Source organism: Palaemon carinicauda, chromosome 11 (assembly GCF_036898095.1).
Source record: "Palaemon carinicauda isolate YSFRI2023 chromosome 11, ASM3689809v2, whole genome shotgun sequence".
NCBI lineage: Eukaryota > Metazoa > Arthropoda > Malacostraca > Decapoda > Palaemonidae > Palaemon > Palaemon carinicauda.
In genome coordinates, this window is record NC_090735.1 from 126,919,511 (window position 1) to 126,937,101 (window position 17,591).

At 39.6% G+C, this 17,591-nt stretch overlaps 1 protein-coding gene across 1 annotated transcript in view; it reads right to left on the reverse strand.

The window, feature by feature from the left end:
• Positions 1-11,783: 11,783 nt before the first annotated feature.
• LOC137650197 (uncharacterized) overlaps positions 11,784-17,591 on the reverse strand; it is a 36,108-nt gene continuing 30,300 nt past the window's right edge. The window contains exon 3 of the mRNA XM_068383375.1: positions 11,784-15,652. Coding sequence (XP_068239476.1) covers positions 15,517-15,652 — 136 coding nt within the window. The 3' untranslated portion in view covers positions 11,784-15,516. The remainder of the gene's footprint in view (positions 15,653-17,591) is intronic.

The following is a 17,591-nucleotide window of genomic DNA, read 5'->3' on the forward strand; positions in this document are numbered from 1 at the left end:
CTGGAGAAGTAATATGAACATCAGGTGAGTACTGAAATAATATTTACTAAAATTCTGTTTTTCATGCTGGCAGTCCTATTTTACCATATCTGTAAAAGTGCAACAAAAGTTCTATTTACACTATATTTTGTAGAGGAATAAAAATGTAAATAGCTGTATCTTAGCTAAGCTAGTGATGCTGCATTGTATAAAAAGCTGGAAAACAAGGGAATGTTGATCATCATATTTTCTGATTTTGTAACCACTATTAAAATGCCAGAAAACAGTGAGTGAGAATAATATAAGTTGATAAAGATTAGTTTTTGTGGAGTACTCCCAGAATGTGGAAGGTTGTTAGTGATTTATTTTCTTGTAGGGAAAACATTTCAATAGTGAAGCAGGGGCAAGTTGGATGGATGCTGTTAGGATGGTTGAGTAGAAAATTTAATGTTTTGTTTTTTTACCGAGTGTCAGGGTCGAATTTTCATGCATTGGATGATGGCAGATAATTTTATTCTAGTGAAACTGTCTTGAAACATAATTAAGATTAATATTCTGTTCCTCCTCTTTATTTTTCCCCGTCAAAATAGCTTCATTGTACTGTATTGCACTTGAAATAAATACCTGGTTTCTGATATATTTTATTAGGTATTTGTAAGATTGAGGAATATTTGTGTCAAATAAGAGGACTAGTTGATTTACAATTAACTGTATCTGTTCACTACTTTTCCTCTTGATTGTTACCCAAATGTAAGCTTAAGAACAATTTATGCAGATGTTTTTTTTTTTTTCTTGTTCTGCCTGTATTGTGTACATAGCTTGTATTGCTTATGCATCTATTCCTTTCCTCATGTGGCTCTGTGTGTTGTGGACCATATAAATATGAAAATTTTGGTCATGTACTTTCACGAGCAATATATACTTTATATGCATATCAATATTATTTTCATTACTAGAAAATGTTGACATTTGAAATACATTTTAGTGAATGGTATGTAGATTAGTAGTCAAAACTGAAAAAGAATTTTTGATTATTTGGGCCATACTTTGGTTTTGACAGCAGTATTTTTTAATAATGATTTATATAGCATACGGCACATGATTATTGATATTATGCCTGAAATTTTGTATACTTTGTAGAGATTAATATATGTTTGTAATGTGTATAAACTCATAATGCTTCTCTCTTGAAACTGGTTAAATGTTGACATCTACCCTTAAACTAAAAATTTCTTGCTTTCTGTAGTTGCAGAGCCCTTAGTGTAATATTGATATCATATGGCAGTGTATGTCATTATTATCACTGGGGTACATCATATCACTTTGTCTTACACTTCTCTCATTGCCACACATTTACACTTTGCTCCAGATATATGGTGTATTTGAAAGTTCTATGTAAATCCAATTTTAGTTTTTATGGTAAAGGTGATGCCTTTTTCTGGCTTTGCTGTGTCTGCTTGTCAAAGTTGTTCAAGGGATTTATTGCTAGACAATAATGATTCTCGTTCTGTTTGCGTCAGTTGCAGAGGCAAACTTGTGATGCGAGTAACTGCTGTGACAAAAGTAGTTCCCTCTGACCATAGTATGGCGAATCATCTTCAGTTAGTGAATGTTCATGGAAAAGATTAAAATCATATAAGGAATTTGTCTTTTAAGTCAGTGGAAAAGACTGGCTTAGGTGATTACAGTGAGAGTGATGTTGATGATGCCACATCGGCTACTCTATTACCAAACTGAAGCATTTGGATACTTGGCTTCATAATTTCTTTTTACAATTTCAAAGGCCACTGACCCTTTGGGCTCAAGAGGCAAAACTTTGGTAACTAGCCTTGATGCAAACCCTAAGATAACTCCTCAACTTTTCCTAGCCATTCTAGTATGACAGTCTCCTGCTTCTCCTCGAGCCTCAAATCTTTCAGGGATGTAATTAAAGGGTAATATTTTCTCTACCGAATACTCCATGGTGATGGGTAATATAGTTTTTAAAATTTAAGCGTGATTAATTTGATATAGTATATATAGCTTTCTTAGTTTTTATTCTTATATATGCAATCTGGATGCGTGAACACTGTCTTGGTTTGTGGTGATTACTTTTAAACTAGTTTTAAGGAAAGGTGAATCTAGCATTCCAAAGTACATAGGTAGGCTATGGATTTAGATTTCATGAATCTTTATTTCTCTATTCCACCACTATTTCAGTGTGCGAGTCAGCAATATGATTGTCAGGGAAGGTTTCATAGAACTAAACAAAACTTTAATGATGAAATTATTCTAATATTCACCCGGCATTCATACAATATACATACTGCGCCTCTCCTCAAACTAGTGATATCAAGAGGTTCATGACTATACTCATTTTTTTTTAATGAGACGCATTTGCACTGACTCGCAGCGGTGTCCTTTTAGCTCGGAAAAGTTTCCTGCTATCTGATTGGTTAGAATTATCTTGTCCAACCAATCAGGGAGCGGGAAACTTTTCCGAGCTAAAAGGGTACCGCTGCGAGTTGGTGCAAATGCGCCTCATTAAAAAAAATTGAGTATAGTTTCAATTGAATGATATGATGTAAATATATGGTAGTACTGCCATATTCTGCCATATGCTCCAAATACTGTACTATACTAGAGAGAGGGCTTGACATTTACGAGGAAAGCAAACAGGAAATTTTTAGTTTAATGTTAGATGTTATTTAACCAGCTTCGAGAGAGAAGCAATATGAATGGAAGGAAAGTATAGAAATATGTAGTTTTATTATTAAAAAGTATTTTTATTTTGTAAAGTTACAATTGGGTGTGGCAAAGTTGTTGTAGAGTTTGTTAGAATTCATTACTATCAGTATTTTTGGCCATCTATACATATTCTCAGCATCTGTTATTTAGTTGTTTTAAGCACAGGTATTACTATGGAGCAACGTCAGTCCTTTTTTATGAAATAACCAACCAGATTCCACCGTTAGGCCATATCTTTCCACATCTATTCTGTTCGAATTAGCAGTCGTCAGATTGGTTCAGAGACCGCTGCTTTCTCTCTACTGTCCAGCTTTGGAACTCGTCTTACATCATCCTTCGAGAGCAGGTCTTTGATGATCCCTACAGGGACAAATAGCCCCTCTTTTCCTTCCACTTGCACTCTGGTTTTTCCGAGGCCTAAAGCCATTAGTTGTACGACTCATTTACTTTCATTGAAAAACAATACAACTGTCCTGTGTTCTCGTAAAATGTTTACCATTTTTATTTGTATTTTGGATTCTACTTTGGAATACAAAGGTAATAAGTTTCCATCATAACATCAAAATTTACCGTAGAACCTAAAGTAAATAAACTTTCCCTTCAAGTTTGTGATTTCATAGCCAAAATCTGGTACTATGATTAAACAGAATTGTAGAGAATTGAATTAGCAACTTATGATTATTTATCCCTCGATTATTTTCTTTTCCTTTTCAAGGTTTTTTTTTTTCTTTCTTTGACTGCATAAATTAGTATACCGTCTTATATTGTAGTCCAATTGTATTTTGGCCAGTGATTGATTCTAAGATATCCTGCTTGTCAGTGATGAAAAGTAAATCCTGTTAATACTACAAACTTTGTGTGATTTGTATTTTCCCAGCAATATAAGCCTGAGTCATTTATATGGGGTAGCTACTAATCATGTTTCTATGAATGGCCAATCAAAAATATGGTTGATTGCACCATTGCTTTGTTGCTGGGTAAACACACTGCATGCTCAAGGAACATCCAAATCTAGTTTTGGGGATGATCATTCTTTCTGAAAAAAAAAAAAGAAAGGTTCCGGTTTATGGTCTGACATCTGACTGTCAAGGGTTAAGGCTGGCTACATTCCATATTCCAGGGAATAAAAGGGCCTCTTTCCATAACCTAATTTTCCTTTCACGACCTTGAGTCTAGACAGGGATATAGGTTTGAAACCGAGTCTTCTCGAAAAGTAGTATCTTATACTGTAGATCTTCCTTGAGGTAGGCTTGGTAAGGGCTTGCAGTTGGTACCTCACCAGAGCTTTGGGTGACCAACGCCCTGAAAACAACTACCTGTTTTCAATATTTGTTATGCCAGTAACAAAATAAAGAGGAGAGGGGCGAGATCCAAAAGAAATCCCATCTACTGTAAGGCCGAGTTAGCTGGAAACATGAATAAGGTTTTTCCCCTGCACGCAGCCGGTATTAGAATACTCTGGAGGATAGGATGTCTTAACACATGGGGCCTACAGGTCACAGATGTTTCAACACGTAGTCAGTGGAGTCTTATATAGAATAACCATGATAGGGAAGGAGAGATAAAGGGGAGACCTATATCCTTGACATGCTATATCACATGTTCAGAGAATGGTCCTCGACCTATTTTACCATCTCTTCCCGTTCTTTAACGTCCACTCCCTACCTGTGGTAAGTCCGGGTATGCACCTATTACTAGTAGGAGCCATTGAACCTGCAGTCTTCACCTCCCTTGGTCAGTATTTTGAACTAAAGTACGGGATGACTCTGTATCTTATACAAGTCTATCTGTTGGTGCTGAGAGGCAGCCATACCAGTTGTCGTTTCTCTTCCTTCTGAGGTAGTTTGTTCCCGTCACTGACTCCACCCCTCTCTGTGAGAACAGATAGGAGGAATTTACCAAATCTCGACATGAAAAACTAAAGGAAGGTTCTCGCCGCTTAGAATGAGATTCGTCTCTAACTCCCGTTGGGAGGAGATGCTGTAACAAGAAGAACTGCTGCAGCTAGAAAATCTTGTTAAGTTTGCTGCGATGAGAAAAATATCTCTCCCATTGCGAGGAAGTCCACTCCCTACAGTATTTACATGTAGATTCCCTTGAACATCTCTTGTGTAGGCAAGAGGGACAAAGAGTATGCGTGTCCATGTCTGCCCCCGGCTTATAAGGATGCCACAATAGTTACTATCCCATCCTGGGCAAGAACGTAAATACTGAGATTTATAAGACATACGCACTCTTAACTCACAGATAATGAATTGTAACCCAATTGACTGTGAATTAAGAACAGAACACAAGTCAAGAGAATTAAACACTGAAGGGGCAGGCGAGATGAATGCGAAAGGCTTGATAGTAGAGAAGGATTGAGAGCGCAACCTCTTCACTTCGCGACCAGCATTGTTGTGGAGAGGCGTAGTGAGTGAGCGTCTGCTAGCTCCTCACGCATGCGCTGTGTTTACCCAGTAACGAAATATGGTGCAATCAACCAAATTTTTGATTGGCTGGTCGTAGAAAACAGGATTAGTAGTTACCCCCATATAAATGACTCGGGAGTTTTTATCTGCATAGGAATAAACCTTTATGTAAGGGCACTGGTGCTCAGACCATTCCATGTTTTCAATAGAATTTTATTTTATAGTCCAAAATTTGTGGAGATGGCCTCCAATGGCAGTTTTTGAATATATTTAATTTTGTTTTAAATTATAGAATAACGCACTCCAGGTTGAAGTTATGCATTTTTTCCGTAACAAGAGTTATAAGTTTTTAGGGAAAGTAAAACTAGAATGTATAACACGGAATATTTTTATTACATGTATACTCTACCATATGCAGTTGTTAATTTCCTCTATGTGAAATGCTGTATGAATAGTTATATATAATATTTATGACATTTTATGTAACGGCTTCATATATTTCAGATGCATGCATATAAACATTTGATGTATATATCTACATGCCATATTTGAGATGCAAGGTACTGTGTACCTAAAGAATCATCAACATTCACGTTGTATATATGATGTAGTTTTATGTTCTTTTTTGAGACAAATATATTGCTTGAAGTTCCTTTAATGTATCTTTGAAATCCTCCATTGTCAGAAAAGAAAATTATTTCTGCGAATCTCTTCTGATGTTCACATGGCTTTGTTCTTAAAACTGATTTTCTGGGGCGGCCTGTGACGGCCGGTGAATGCAGAGGTTACAACCCTCGCGCGAACACCTTGTAGGTGTCGTGTATTTAACAAAGGCGTGCGAAAACCACTATTCACAGGCTATCTTCCATTTAGATAATCCCTTCATCAATGGGGAGGGCCATCACAGGCCCTAGAGAACATAGTTGAACTACCCCACCGACACCTACAAGGTGTTTGCGCGAGGGTTGTAACCTCTGCATTCACCGGGCGTCACAGGCCTCTTCCCAGAAATATTTTTTTCCTTCGTCAAAATCCCTTTTATCAATCTCTTCTGATGTTCATATGGCTTTGTTCTCAAAACTGATTTTATCAATGTTTCTGCAAAAAAAATTTCCTATTTTCTTCCATTTCAGAGGCTGCTGCTTCTCCCCCACATGGCAACAACCACAGTGGCTAGCTCACACCTGCCTTCTCTTTATCTCGTCGCTCTTATTTTAGTTGCCATGCTTAAGATTTTGAAAAAATATGCTCGATAGTTATATGGAGTCGACCTGCAATTAAAGTTTTGTTTTTGTTCCTTGGTGGCTTTAGGCTATTCAAATTTTAATTGGGGAGGCTTGCAAATGCTTTGTTGTATCTTTTTTATAGTTTACTCAACTTTGCAAATGACGGCCACAAGATTGTTTTATTTGGAGGAAGGTTATTCACAGCTCATTATTCTTGTGAACCTTCCAAGATATTCATATTGTTTTCATCTCTGGAAATTTGGAATGTCAACGTTACTCCTTGAAATGAATAATTTTTTTCCCTTTTCTCTCTTTCCAGTAGACTAATGCCTCTAGTAAAGTAATGAGACCAGCGTCTAACAACAGTAACATGCTACACATGCATATTGGATATCTTCTTAAGTCTATAGGTCGACTTGGAACAACGACATGTACCCCGCTAAAGATGTCAGGGTTTTCTTGTTTTTAGTATTTTGAAGATCATCTTTCCAGATTTGTTAGCAATAAGAATTGATTTTGTGTGATCATGATCTACTTTCTTTTTGTGTCTTGTACCTAGGGACAATTTTATAGATTCAGATATTATACAGTAGTGAAGAGAGTGTAGTCTCACTTTTTTCTCTTTACTTAGTACAGTATGTTTCTCGAGTTGAAGGATAGGCATTTTGCTTATAGAGGGAATGATGGTTATAATACCATTCCCGTCTTTGACTTTGCTACAGCCAAACGTATTCATTTTAATAGTTTTTGAGTTTAATGAGACTGACATATTTGTTCCTACACACACACACGCAAACCATTTGTGTTCCTATGAGGTGTACACCACCTGACATATTTGTTCCTACACACACACAAACCATTTGTGTTCCTATGAGGTGTACACCACCAGCAGGTAATAACCTTGCCAGTAGCAAGGAGGCAACTCCCTCCCTCGCAGCTCAATTGGGTTTTAGCTGTCAGAGAGAGAACTTGGGGTTTCTCTGCTGGAAACTGGGCAGTTTTTGCTTTTGTTTTCTTTAGAAAATTGTAATTAACTTAATATTTTTCTTTCAGCTGTGTGTTGTGACTACTCCTCATGTAGACATGCCTTGGAGAGTCGCTCAAGACCTATGGGACATTTATGAGTTGTTCAGAAGTGGAGCCTCTTAGGCTGTGCTGTTCTTGCCGAGGACATGTCTGTACGGAAGCCTCGCCATGTGAGGAATGTAGGGAGTGGTCCCCTTCCAGTGAGTGTTGTTTGGCAGGAGGAAGATGGCCAAAAGGGAAAAAGACACTTCACCTTCGGGATCTTCCTCAAAGTCTCGGCGTTCTCTTCCCCTTGGAATTCTCCGAAGGTTGCTCAGGTAAGAGTGGCGATCGGTTAATGCCTGGCCAGTGCCAGTGTCGGGGAGACTGTCGTTCCCCCTACACAATGGTTTCTATTATCATCATTGCTCAAGTATATTTATTCCTAGTCGTCATGATTGGTCTTTCTGCCATGTCCCCTCAATAATTTTCATATTCTTCTCCTCTAGAAGTTCAAAGAATTCTTCACGCTTATCTCATGGTCCCAACATATATAGTTCCCATGGAGGTAAATTCTCTAGGGAGTGTCAGATTTCAATCCTGGGTTCGTCGTTGATTAGTCCGTCTGAGTATCTATTCACCTTATATAATTTTTGTGCATTTCATTTTCGAATCCAGTAACACACATTGCAGGGCAGACATTCTTTCAGGAACTGAATTATTCTCTTCCCTTTGTAAGGTTACTCCAACAATAAGATGTTGCAAAAAGGTATTGAGCAGTTCTTAAGTTACCAACATCACTTGTTTTTGAGAAAACTGACACATATAGTCTTGATTTCATTAATTAAATAAAGGAAAAATAAACAGTAATAGGTATTTTATTATTAGTTTATTTATCAATATATATCTTAATAAAGTGTAAACTACTCTATACCTACTCTATATGTTACATTCGTATTTATATATTTTATTTACATATATTCAACATTGATAACGTTTTGAAAATAAAACAGTTATGTTTTTTCATGATTTACATCACAATTACAAATAAATCCTATTGAAAAAGAAAGAGGTGGGATTTGTTTTGTGTACTCAGATGTTATATATATAGGCTACCTTCGTATGATACAAGATGTTGGTTTTTCCTGAACATAATAAATATTAATCTATAACTTTACACTGATGCTAGTTTATTTACACTAAAGGTTTTAACAACAGGGTTTCAACTTAAATGGAGAAATAAATGCACACCATTGGAGATTTGAGTAAAAAAAGGGTACAAAAGATACCAAAATAATATAACTTTTTAACTCTGTTATAGTATTTCCATGGGAAATGACTTACACAGAGAAAAAAAACTATCTTTTACTTATATTTGGTTCTCATCATGGCACTATGCCGACACATATATAAACGTATACTGTATATACATCCACATATATATGTAACAGATATACATGTATACATATATATACACTCATGTATATATATTACTAAAGTACCTACAATTTAATCTGTATCCATTATAATATGTTGTATGAAAATGTTTCGGCTAATGATATTCGTTTATAAAACGTTTTGTTTTGTTAATACTTTGTAGCAGGTGTTTGTTGAATAACTGTTTATGTGTTATGGTTTGAACCATATGAAAATGACAAATTTGGAAGTAATTTGTATTTTTTCTAACTATATAAACCCAATTTCTTTACACAGGAGAAGGTAGCAGCACCACAAGCTAACTGTGAAAACTTTTAACGAGCCGTCAACAACTGTATCAGTTGTAACCAGTCGGTAGCGGGGAAGCACCAGCCCTTAAAAGCAGCCAATCAGGATCATCGGTTACTTCCTGAAGACTTAAATCTGAAAGGAACAAAACTACTGGATCATGAGTCTTTACAACAAACTCGGGGAGGAAGGTGAATGAAATCTATCTCCATCCCCTTGAATAGGCGTCGTCGTAGGAGAGACCATGCAGCTTGCTGACCCACTTAGCAGAGCCCAGGGCAAGCAGAAAGATGATCTTGGTTAAAGTCATGATCAGGGCCAGATTTAACAACTTGTACACAGCTCTTTTCAAGGAGGTGGTTTCACTTCTGATTGGGAAGGGGCTAGTTTGCTCAAAGCTCCGTATGAGCATAGACAGTTCTGGCGAAGAGGAAATGTTAAACTCCTTTCAGTTTATAGACCAGGCTCAAGTCCAAGTGGTAGCAGTAGCCTTTCATGGCCGAAATTGAGCAGTTTTTCCACCTGAAGAGTCATCCCTTTCACGGCACCAACTACACAAGATCGCCAACTGAGGTCGATGACCTACTGATGTATCCAAACTTGTTTTGACACTTGTCGCAAAAACCCTCTCTGTATGAAAAGATAGAGCATAACTTTCAGGCTTGAAGATGTAGGGATCTGATTTGTGGAAGATCTTCATGCAAGGTTGATGCAACTATTTGGGAATGAGAGGCAACACCCTTGGAACCTCTGTCAGCAGCAGTAGGTCTGGCTACCACTCTGCTTGCAGCCATATCAGAGCTATCAGTCATAGATAGGTTGACTGAGGATCTCGCCCTGTTGAGGACTTAACTCATGAGACAGAACTGGAGAACTTGTATACGTCCAGGTTGTCCTAAAGGTGTTGGACGGCATCCTGAAATACAGCCTGTGGCTCTGGTACTGAAAGCAGTACACTGGAAGCTTCCAGTTGAGGAACGTTGCGAACAAGTTTAACATTGGCAAACTCGGTATTCATTTCTTTGTTTGCCATTTGAGGATTCAAAGATCATTCGGATCCAACTATCCGAGGCTTTCTGCTTAGATTGTCTGCCAAGATTTTCTTTTGGTTGCTATGAACCGGGGTGACAGGGAGATAACATTTTCTGTCCATTGCAGAATTTTAACCAGTTGGCAAAGTTGCCGTGAAATAGTACCTCCTTGTTTGTTTAGATTTGCTATCATGGTTGTGTTGTCACTCACAACATTAACTTGGCCTGTTATAAGTGTAGAAGAATAAGAAACGTCACTTTGCAAAGCCAATCTGACTCCTACCAGAGGCCATGTACTGCAGAAGGTGGTCCCCACCTTCTTTTGATGTATCAGTGAAGAGCATCAAATCCAGAGGAGAAAGAAGGTCTATACTTCTGAGAAGGTTGGAGTCTAGACTTTGCTAACTCATATCTTTCTTTCGTTCTATTCCCACATGAATAAATATAAAGGGAAGGTCCCTACCCTAAGACCAAAAGGTCTCCAGCTGCCACTGAAGTGAGCGCATGTGGAGGCTACCCTTTGGTACTAGTTGCTCTAACAATGCCAGAAGACCTAAGAGACCATGCCACAGATGTGTATGCAGTGCGCCTCTCTGAAAGAATGGGTACGCCACTTCTCTGAATCTCTCGATTCTGTCCAGTGACGATTCTCGTAAGGTATCTATCTGCATCCCAAGATATACCAGGTTCTGTTTGGACTCAAGATTTGACTTCTCCCTGTTAAAACTCTTTTTATTGGTTTTGTATGGAAGATCTATTTTAATGATGTTACTGTTTTTGAAATTTTTTAATTGCTCATTACTTCTCTTGTAATTTGTTTATTTCCTTGTCTCACTGGTATAGCATCCTGCTTTTCCAACTAGGGTAGTAGCTTAGCTAGTAATAATAATAATACCATTATCCACAGATCGAGGGAAAACTGGAGAACTATCTCACCGAGTCTACCAGAATCAGCCAATCGTCCAGATAATAGAGAAGACAAATGCTGTTGGTGTGGGCTCAGACAGACCAAAGTGAACACGTGAAGGGCTGTTGACAGCATGAAGCACATTACCCTTGGTCTGTGCATTACAAAACAAAGGTACTTCCTTGAGGATGGATTGACAGGATTAACAGGGGTCTGGAAGTATTTATCCTATATAGACCCAACATGGTCATGAAGTGATGCTGTTTTACTACCTGTTTGACCGTGTCTGCGGTCTCCATTTTGAACGGAGTCTCCAGAACAAAAAACAAACACGTTCAAAAGCGAGAGGTTGATGACAGGACTCTTCCAGGCTCCTATTCTACAAGAAAGTAAACTGTAAAATCCTGGAGACTTGTTGAGGATCTCTTGGAGAGTGCCCTTCTCTAACATGGTCTGGACTTCTGCCCAAAGGGCAATGTCTTTCGCCGCTCCCTTCGTGAAGGACAAGAATCTCAGAGGACGAGTCATGTGAAGAGGAGAGCTGATGAACAGGATAACGTAACCTGATTGGAGGATACTGCCGTTAGTCTCGCAATACCACAGTGAAGCGTTGGACGACACACTGGGCTGCAGAAGGAGCAATCGTTCACAACCTCTGAAGAGCCCAGTGCACTGGCGACGAATTGTGATGCCGTTTTCAAGCTACCTGGGAAGAGAGACTCCCAGGCAAAGACAAGCTCTTGCACTTGCGAGGGCATCTGCTGAAGGTCCCTGAAGGGTCAGCGTGCTCAAAAGGGTGAGGATGAGGATGACTGTTCTCGTACCGAGATAGCTCAGCGAGCCCTGAGGGTAAAATACGCTGGGAAGTGCTCACACGAGCACTACTCCGCAGACGCTCAGATGGGAAAGGATCTGCTGCAGAGGATGGAGGTCCAGGAAACATAAGACAGAGCTGAAGGAACTCCCTCCTATCTGCTCTAGAAGAGGAAGTGCCAAAGCCAACCCCATCAGAAGCAGAAACACACTCGCTGTGTTCCATAAACTAACACCTCTGGCACCTTGAGCTGCAGACTCCCCCAGAGGAAGGCATTGCCAGTCATTCTTAGTAATGGACCCTGCTGCTAACTTTGACCACGGCTGCTCTTAAGAGTATAGCATATCTATAGCCACATATCTTCCCTCGTTGACCAGTCTAATGTAGGATAGGATCTGCAAGGTCAACTTGGATTACCTTCCTGCACATTGGGAGCTTTGGGGCTAGCTTGTGTAGGGAGAATGCCTATCGAAGTGAGTCTGAATCATCTTCCATCTCTCAGCTGGTCTTGAGGTGGGTGGTTGTCATTATCAGGCGATGCCATAGGACAAGGCCTTGGGGGTTCGTTGACTGCCTTGCACGTTGCCAGGGCAGCTACTGTACGCTGCACTCGCTTCTGAAGGTTGGTATCTTCCAAAAGTTTAGAAGCTTAGTTCTTCGGAGGCGGGTTTGTGTCTCGTGTGCCTTGCTAGTGAAGAAGGAAAGAATGTTTGATGTCTCCAGCTCTCTAGCCTCCAGATACATAGTGGGGCTTGTACCAGTTTGTTTCAGTTGCTGAACTGCAGTGGAAGGAGCCTTATAAACATAACAGGCAATAGCCTCAAAGAATAGACGAACGAGATCTCTCTCGGAGACCATGTTCCCCTGTGGGTCCTGGGGTGGAATGTTAACCCCCGGAAGAGATGTTACCTGCCTTATAGTTTACGACGCCTCTGAGCCACTTTAACTGGGTATACATACGTACCCCAAAAAGAAGTTCAGCAGATTTAGGCTTAACCCTTTCTCTCGAGACACTGCTGCAACCTACAAGTCGCTTAGGAGACCGGGCAACTTGTAGCATCCCTCATTATAGAAGCGTCATTGCCCACTGCAGCACAAGGTAGCCTCAGATCAGAGGGAGCCTTTAAAGGAGCTTGAGAGGACACCATTACCTCCTCAAGAATAGTGAGACTGGTTGGTAACTTTGACAGAACCGAAGGGATCTTTCAAAACAGGCAAAGTGGTAGAAGCTGCTTTGAAGATCTCCAAGAAATGAGTCCCGGTAGCCATCGTTGCTGGCTTGTGAGTGGAATGCAAGCGACGAGACTGGCTCAGCTGATCACGGGGAAGCTCAAGACAAGAGGTGTTGTACTGGTAGCGTAACCGCCCGTGTGTGAGCACAAGCCTGTGTTGTATACTCTGCCTCGCCAACTAGAGTAGGCTCAACAATGTGAAAGAGAAAGATGCAAACGTGGTTGCTCTGAGAGCACAAGCTGATGTCACGCTGCGTTTTCAACCCAGTCATTCAAGTGATGTGGTGATCGCACCTGGCGCAATTAACACAAGACACCTATGAGCGCTGGAGTTAGTCTCGTGATACCACAATGGAGCGTTGGACGACACACTGGGCTGCAGAAGGCGCAATTGTCCACAAGCTCTGAAGAGCCAAAGTGCACTGGCGATGAATTGTGATGCCGCTTCCGAACTACCTGGGAAGAGGGACTCCCAGGCAAAGACAACTTCCTGGGGAGAGGGGCTCCCAGACAAAGACAAGCTCTTGCACTTGCGAGGGCATCTGCTGAAGGTCCCTGAAGGGTCAGCGTGCCCGGAAGGGTGAGGACGAGGATGATTGTTCTCGTACTGAGAAGGCTCAGCAACCCCCAAGGGGAGAACAAGGAGTGCTCTCACGAGCACTACTGCTCAGATGGGAAAGGATCTGCTGCAGAGGATGGAAGTCCAAGAGACACAAGACAGTTGAAGGAACTCCCTCCGATCAGCTCTAGAAGAGGAAGTGCCAAAGCCAACCCCATCAGGAGTAGAAACACTCTCCTGTGTTCCATAAACTAACACCTCCAGCGTCTTGAGCTGCAGACTCCGCCGGGGAGGAAGGATTTGTCGTCTCACTTGGGGAAACGAGAAGACCTTCCTGAATCAGAAGGGTGTCCAGTGTTAAACAGCTACCGCTTTTACTTGATCATCCCCTGGAGGAGGCCGAGTGAGAAGCAGGGGTGGGGGTACCATGAAAAATACAGCAGTTGGGACGACTCGGGGGGAAGACCCCAAAGGTGAAGAATCCCTTTCAGGCTATTGCTGCTTCTTGCCAAACCACTCCCACTGGAAGTATGGCCACTCCTGACACTTGTCGCATGGAGGAGAGACTTGAGTGTGGGAGTCTTCTGCACAAAGGTCAAGGCGTTGAGGATCCGTCTCACACTGGACATGAACATGCCACATGAGTGGCCTGCTATGCTCAGACAACCTCAAATGTTGTGCATTCTTCAAAGCATGCGCACCGAACACACCTGAAAAGAGAAAGGGAAAAAGAATTTCAAGGTTATGAGAGAGGACGTTTGCCCTCAACCCCGTCTGAAATCAAAGTGGAGTTGTAGTGAAAGGAGGGTGTTGGTGCTTCCCTGCTACCCATTGTTAACATGTGGTATGATTGTCAGCACCTCGTTAAAAGTTTTTGAAGTCGTGTTCTATGTTGTGCTGTTACCTTCTATGTAAAGAACAAGGGTTTGTATTTTTGTAAGAACAAATTTTTAGGTAATGTATGTCATTTGATAAATACCTAATTACAAGGGAATCTCTAGGTAAATCAGCAGTTACTAACACCTGTAATAAAGAAGGCAGTACAGTATGTTGTTATTGTTTTGACCATCAGCATGGCATCAAAGGTACAACTTTTAACAATTTCTGTGTCCCCCATTTTCATATCACCACCCCAAAAGAATTTCTCTCTATCGTTCTTTGATACAGTAGTTTATAATTACTGAAAGGTTTCAACTGATAAGCTCAAAAACAATAATGACGGCATTTTGTCATTCTGTATTTTTTGTAGAAAAATGTTTGCTGATTAGGGTTGCAAAATGTTACCTTAAACAGTACAGAGAATTGACAAGTAAATTGTATACTCATTCAGCAAATGTATCGTAAAATTATCAAATTCATTCAAAATGTCAATTTATGAAAAACAGCTTAAACTTTATCATTACCTGTAAATGGTTTCATATACTAAGGTTGAGCTCAACGTCCTGTCAATATTCAAATCTAGACGACAGGAAGACCAACATTTAAAACAAATTTAGAAAAAGTAATTATTATCCAGCATAGCATTGAAAATAAACATCTTACATAAAAATATTTTAATACTTATTTAATCCTGAAATGATATGTATTTTATGCCACACTTAATTCTAGTAGAATAACAAATGAGCATGTGATCGGTAAAGTCGCCTTGTGACAAATTGCTGAATTTGCAATATCCTCCAGGGGGTGAAGTGGGGGACAAAATTATATTTTCTGTAATTGCCAAATATCATCGTGAATGTTACAAGTCCTCGATAAAAGAATAAACATTAAATATATTGAAAGAAGAAAACGGAAAAACTAAAAAGATACAAAGAGTTTATGAGATTGAATGATAAAAAGACTAAAGAAAAATGTTAAGAGATTTGTATTAACTTTAAAAGGCCTACTTCTTAAAGACTAATTATTTTTTCTCAATGAAAGAGAAAGAAACTTCTCTTCCTTTGCAGTACAGTTTCGAACAGCAATCTGGGTAAGGCTTGCCTTCGATGCGCACAATGTAACAGTCCTCACTGTCGAGCTGGGGTGGTTCAGCACATCTGCCAAAGAGACAGTAATAATTTTAGAAAAAAAAATTAATAAACTGCCTCAAATCAGATAAAAAATACTACGAATATTAAAAACGATTTGTATTTTTCCTAGCTATTGAAATCCGACTCGTGGATTAGAAAAAAAAAATGAATAAACTGCCTAAAATCAAATAAAAAATACTACAAAATTTAAAAACAATTTTTATTTTTCCTAGCTATACAAATCCGACTCCTGGACTAGAAAAAAAAAATAATAAAGTTCCTCAAAATCATATAAAAAATACTACAAATATTTAAAACATTTTGTATTTTTCCTAGCTATACAAATCTGACTCCTGAATTAATTTCTTATGACCAGACAATAATAAAAGAAAAAGGGTTTGGTTGCGTAATGACTGGTACCTAGGAACCCCACTCTTGGGCAGTGTCAAGTGTGGCTGCCGGTAGGCTTCAATCTATCCTGGTCAAAAGACTTGTGGGGTGATTGAGGTGGGGGTCTTTGCATAAATGACTCAGGTTTGTATACCCATGAAAAATACAATTTATTTCAAAATTTGTAGCTTCATATGCAGATATAAACTTCTAGAGTCATTTAAATGGGAGTCTTCCTAATGTGGAGGAAATCTCCATCTGGAGGTATTCACTGTCTTTGATAGTTACAAGTACATATTGGTATGAGAAAACGTAGATACAGTACATGAAGACAGTCCAACTGGCTCGTAAAGAGGTAAGGTTGTAGTGTACAATTCTTTAGGTTTAATCTAAGAGATAGAGACGTATGAAAATAAAGCATCAAACAAATTCAGAGTATCGAATATAATCATATATAAATGAGAACATTTTATTCTTACCGGCACTAGGATGTGATCCAAGTAAGTGTATTCCAAACCTGTCTTGTGAGTACAGTCAGACTTTATCCACATTACATACCCTTATAATGCAGAAAATAACTGATGCCTTGATAAACAATTAGGTGTTCTGAAAAGGCTTAAACTAGACTATTTATTGAGCTGCAAACTATAGGGCTTAATAAAAGAAAAAAGTTTAAAGATCTGTGAGAACAATCTTTCAGGTAGTGATCTGTGTAAGGGTTCTGTCTTTTCCAGACACCAGCTCAGAGAACTTGGGCTACCGAGTAATTTTTGCGGAAGGCCAGGTTTGCAGCAAGATCACGGATATCATGTGCTCTTGGGAGGGTCCCTGACAACGCTTCCCCTGAGGATTTATATGCTCTCATAATTGTTTCTCTTAGCCAAAAAGAAAATTGTGTTTTTTGGATACCTTCTTGGAGTTGCCTGTGCTCACAAATAAGTTTGGAATCTTGGGTTTAAGATAGACTGATCTTTTCAGATACTTTCTGAACGCTCTTACAGGACACAGTAAAGCCTGCGGTCACAAATAACTTTGGAATCTTCGGTCTAAGATAGACTGATTTTTTTCAGATACTTTCTGAACGCTCTTACGGAACACAGTAAAGCATTATCCGGGTCATCAGTTACCTCTTTGAGACGATATTATAAGTGTCAAAGCTAGCAACATTAACAACCAGATTTTGAGTTTTGGCCACAAACTGGAACAAAGGAAAAGGTTAGTTCCTTCCGCCCATTGGAAATGTGACACTAGGTAGGACAAACCATGTAGTGCACTTACTCTCTTGGCTGAAGCTAAGGCAAGGAGAAAGGCAGTCTTTAGGGTAAGATCCATGTCTAAAACTTTAACCATGGGTTCATAGGGAACCCTCCCTGGTCCTAGCTTGGGTGGAGAGGGGGCTTGGGCACTGATAATGATATATGGTCCATCTCTTAGGCATTGTTCTGCTTACTAGGGTAATGTCACTGTTCCTTGCCTCTTCCATTCATAAGCAGTCTTTAAATCTTTAGAAACCTATGAACATGTCACATTCCAGGAAAGGGACTCGAGTTCCCGAGGGTCAAATCTGTTCAAAGTT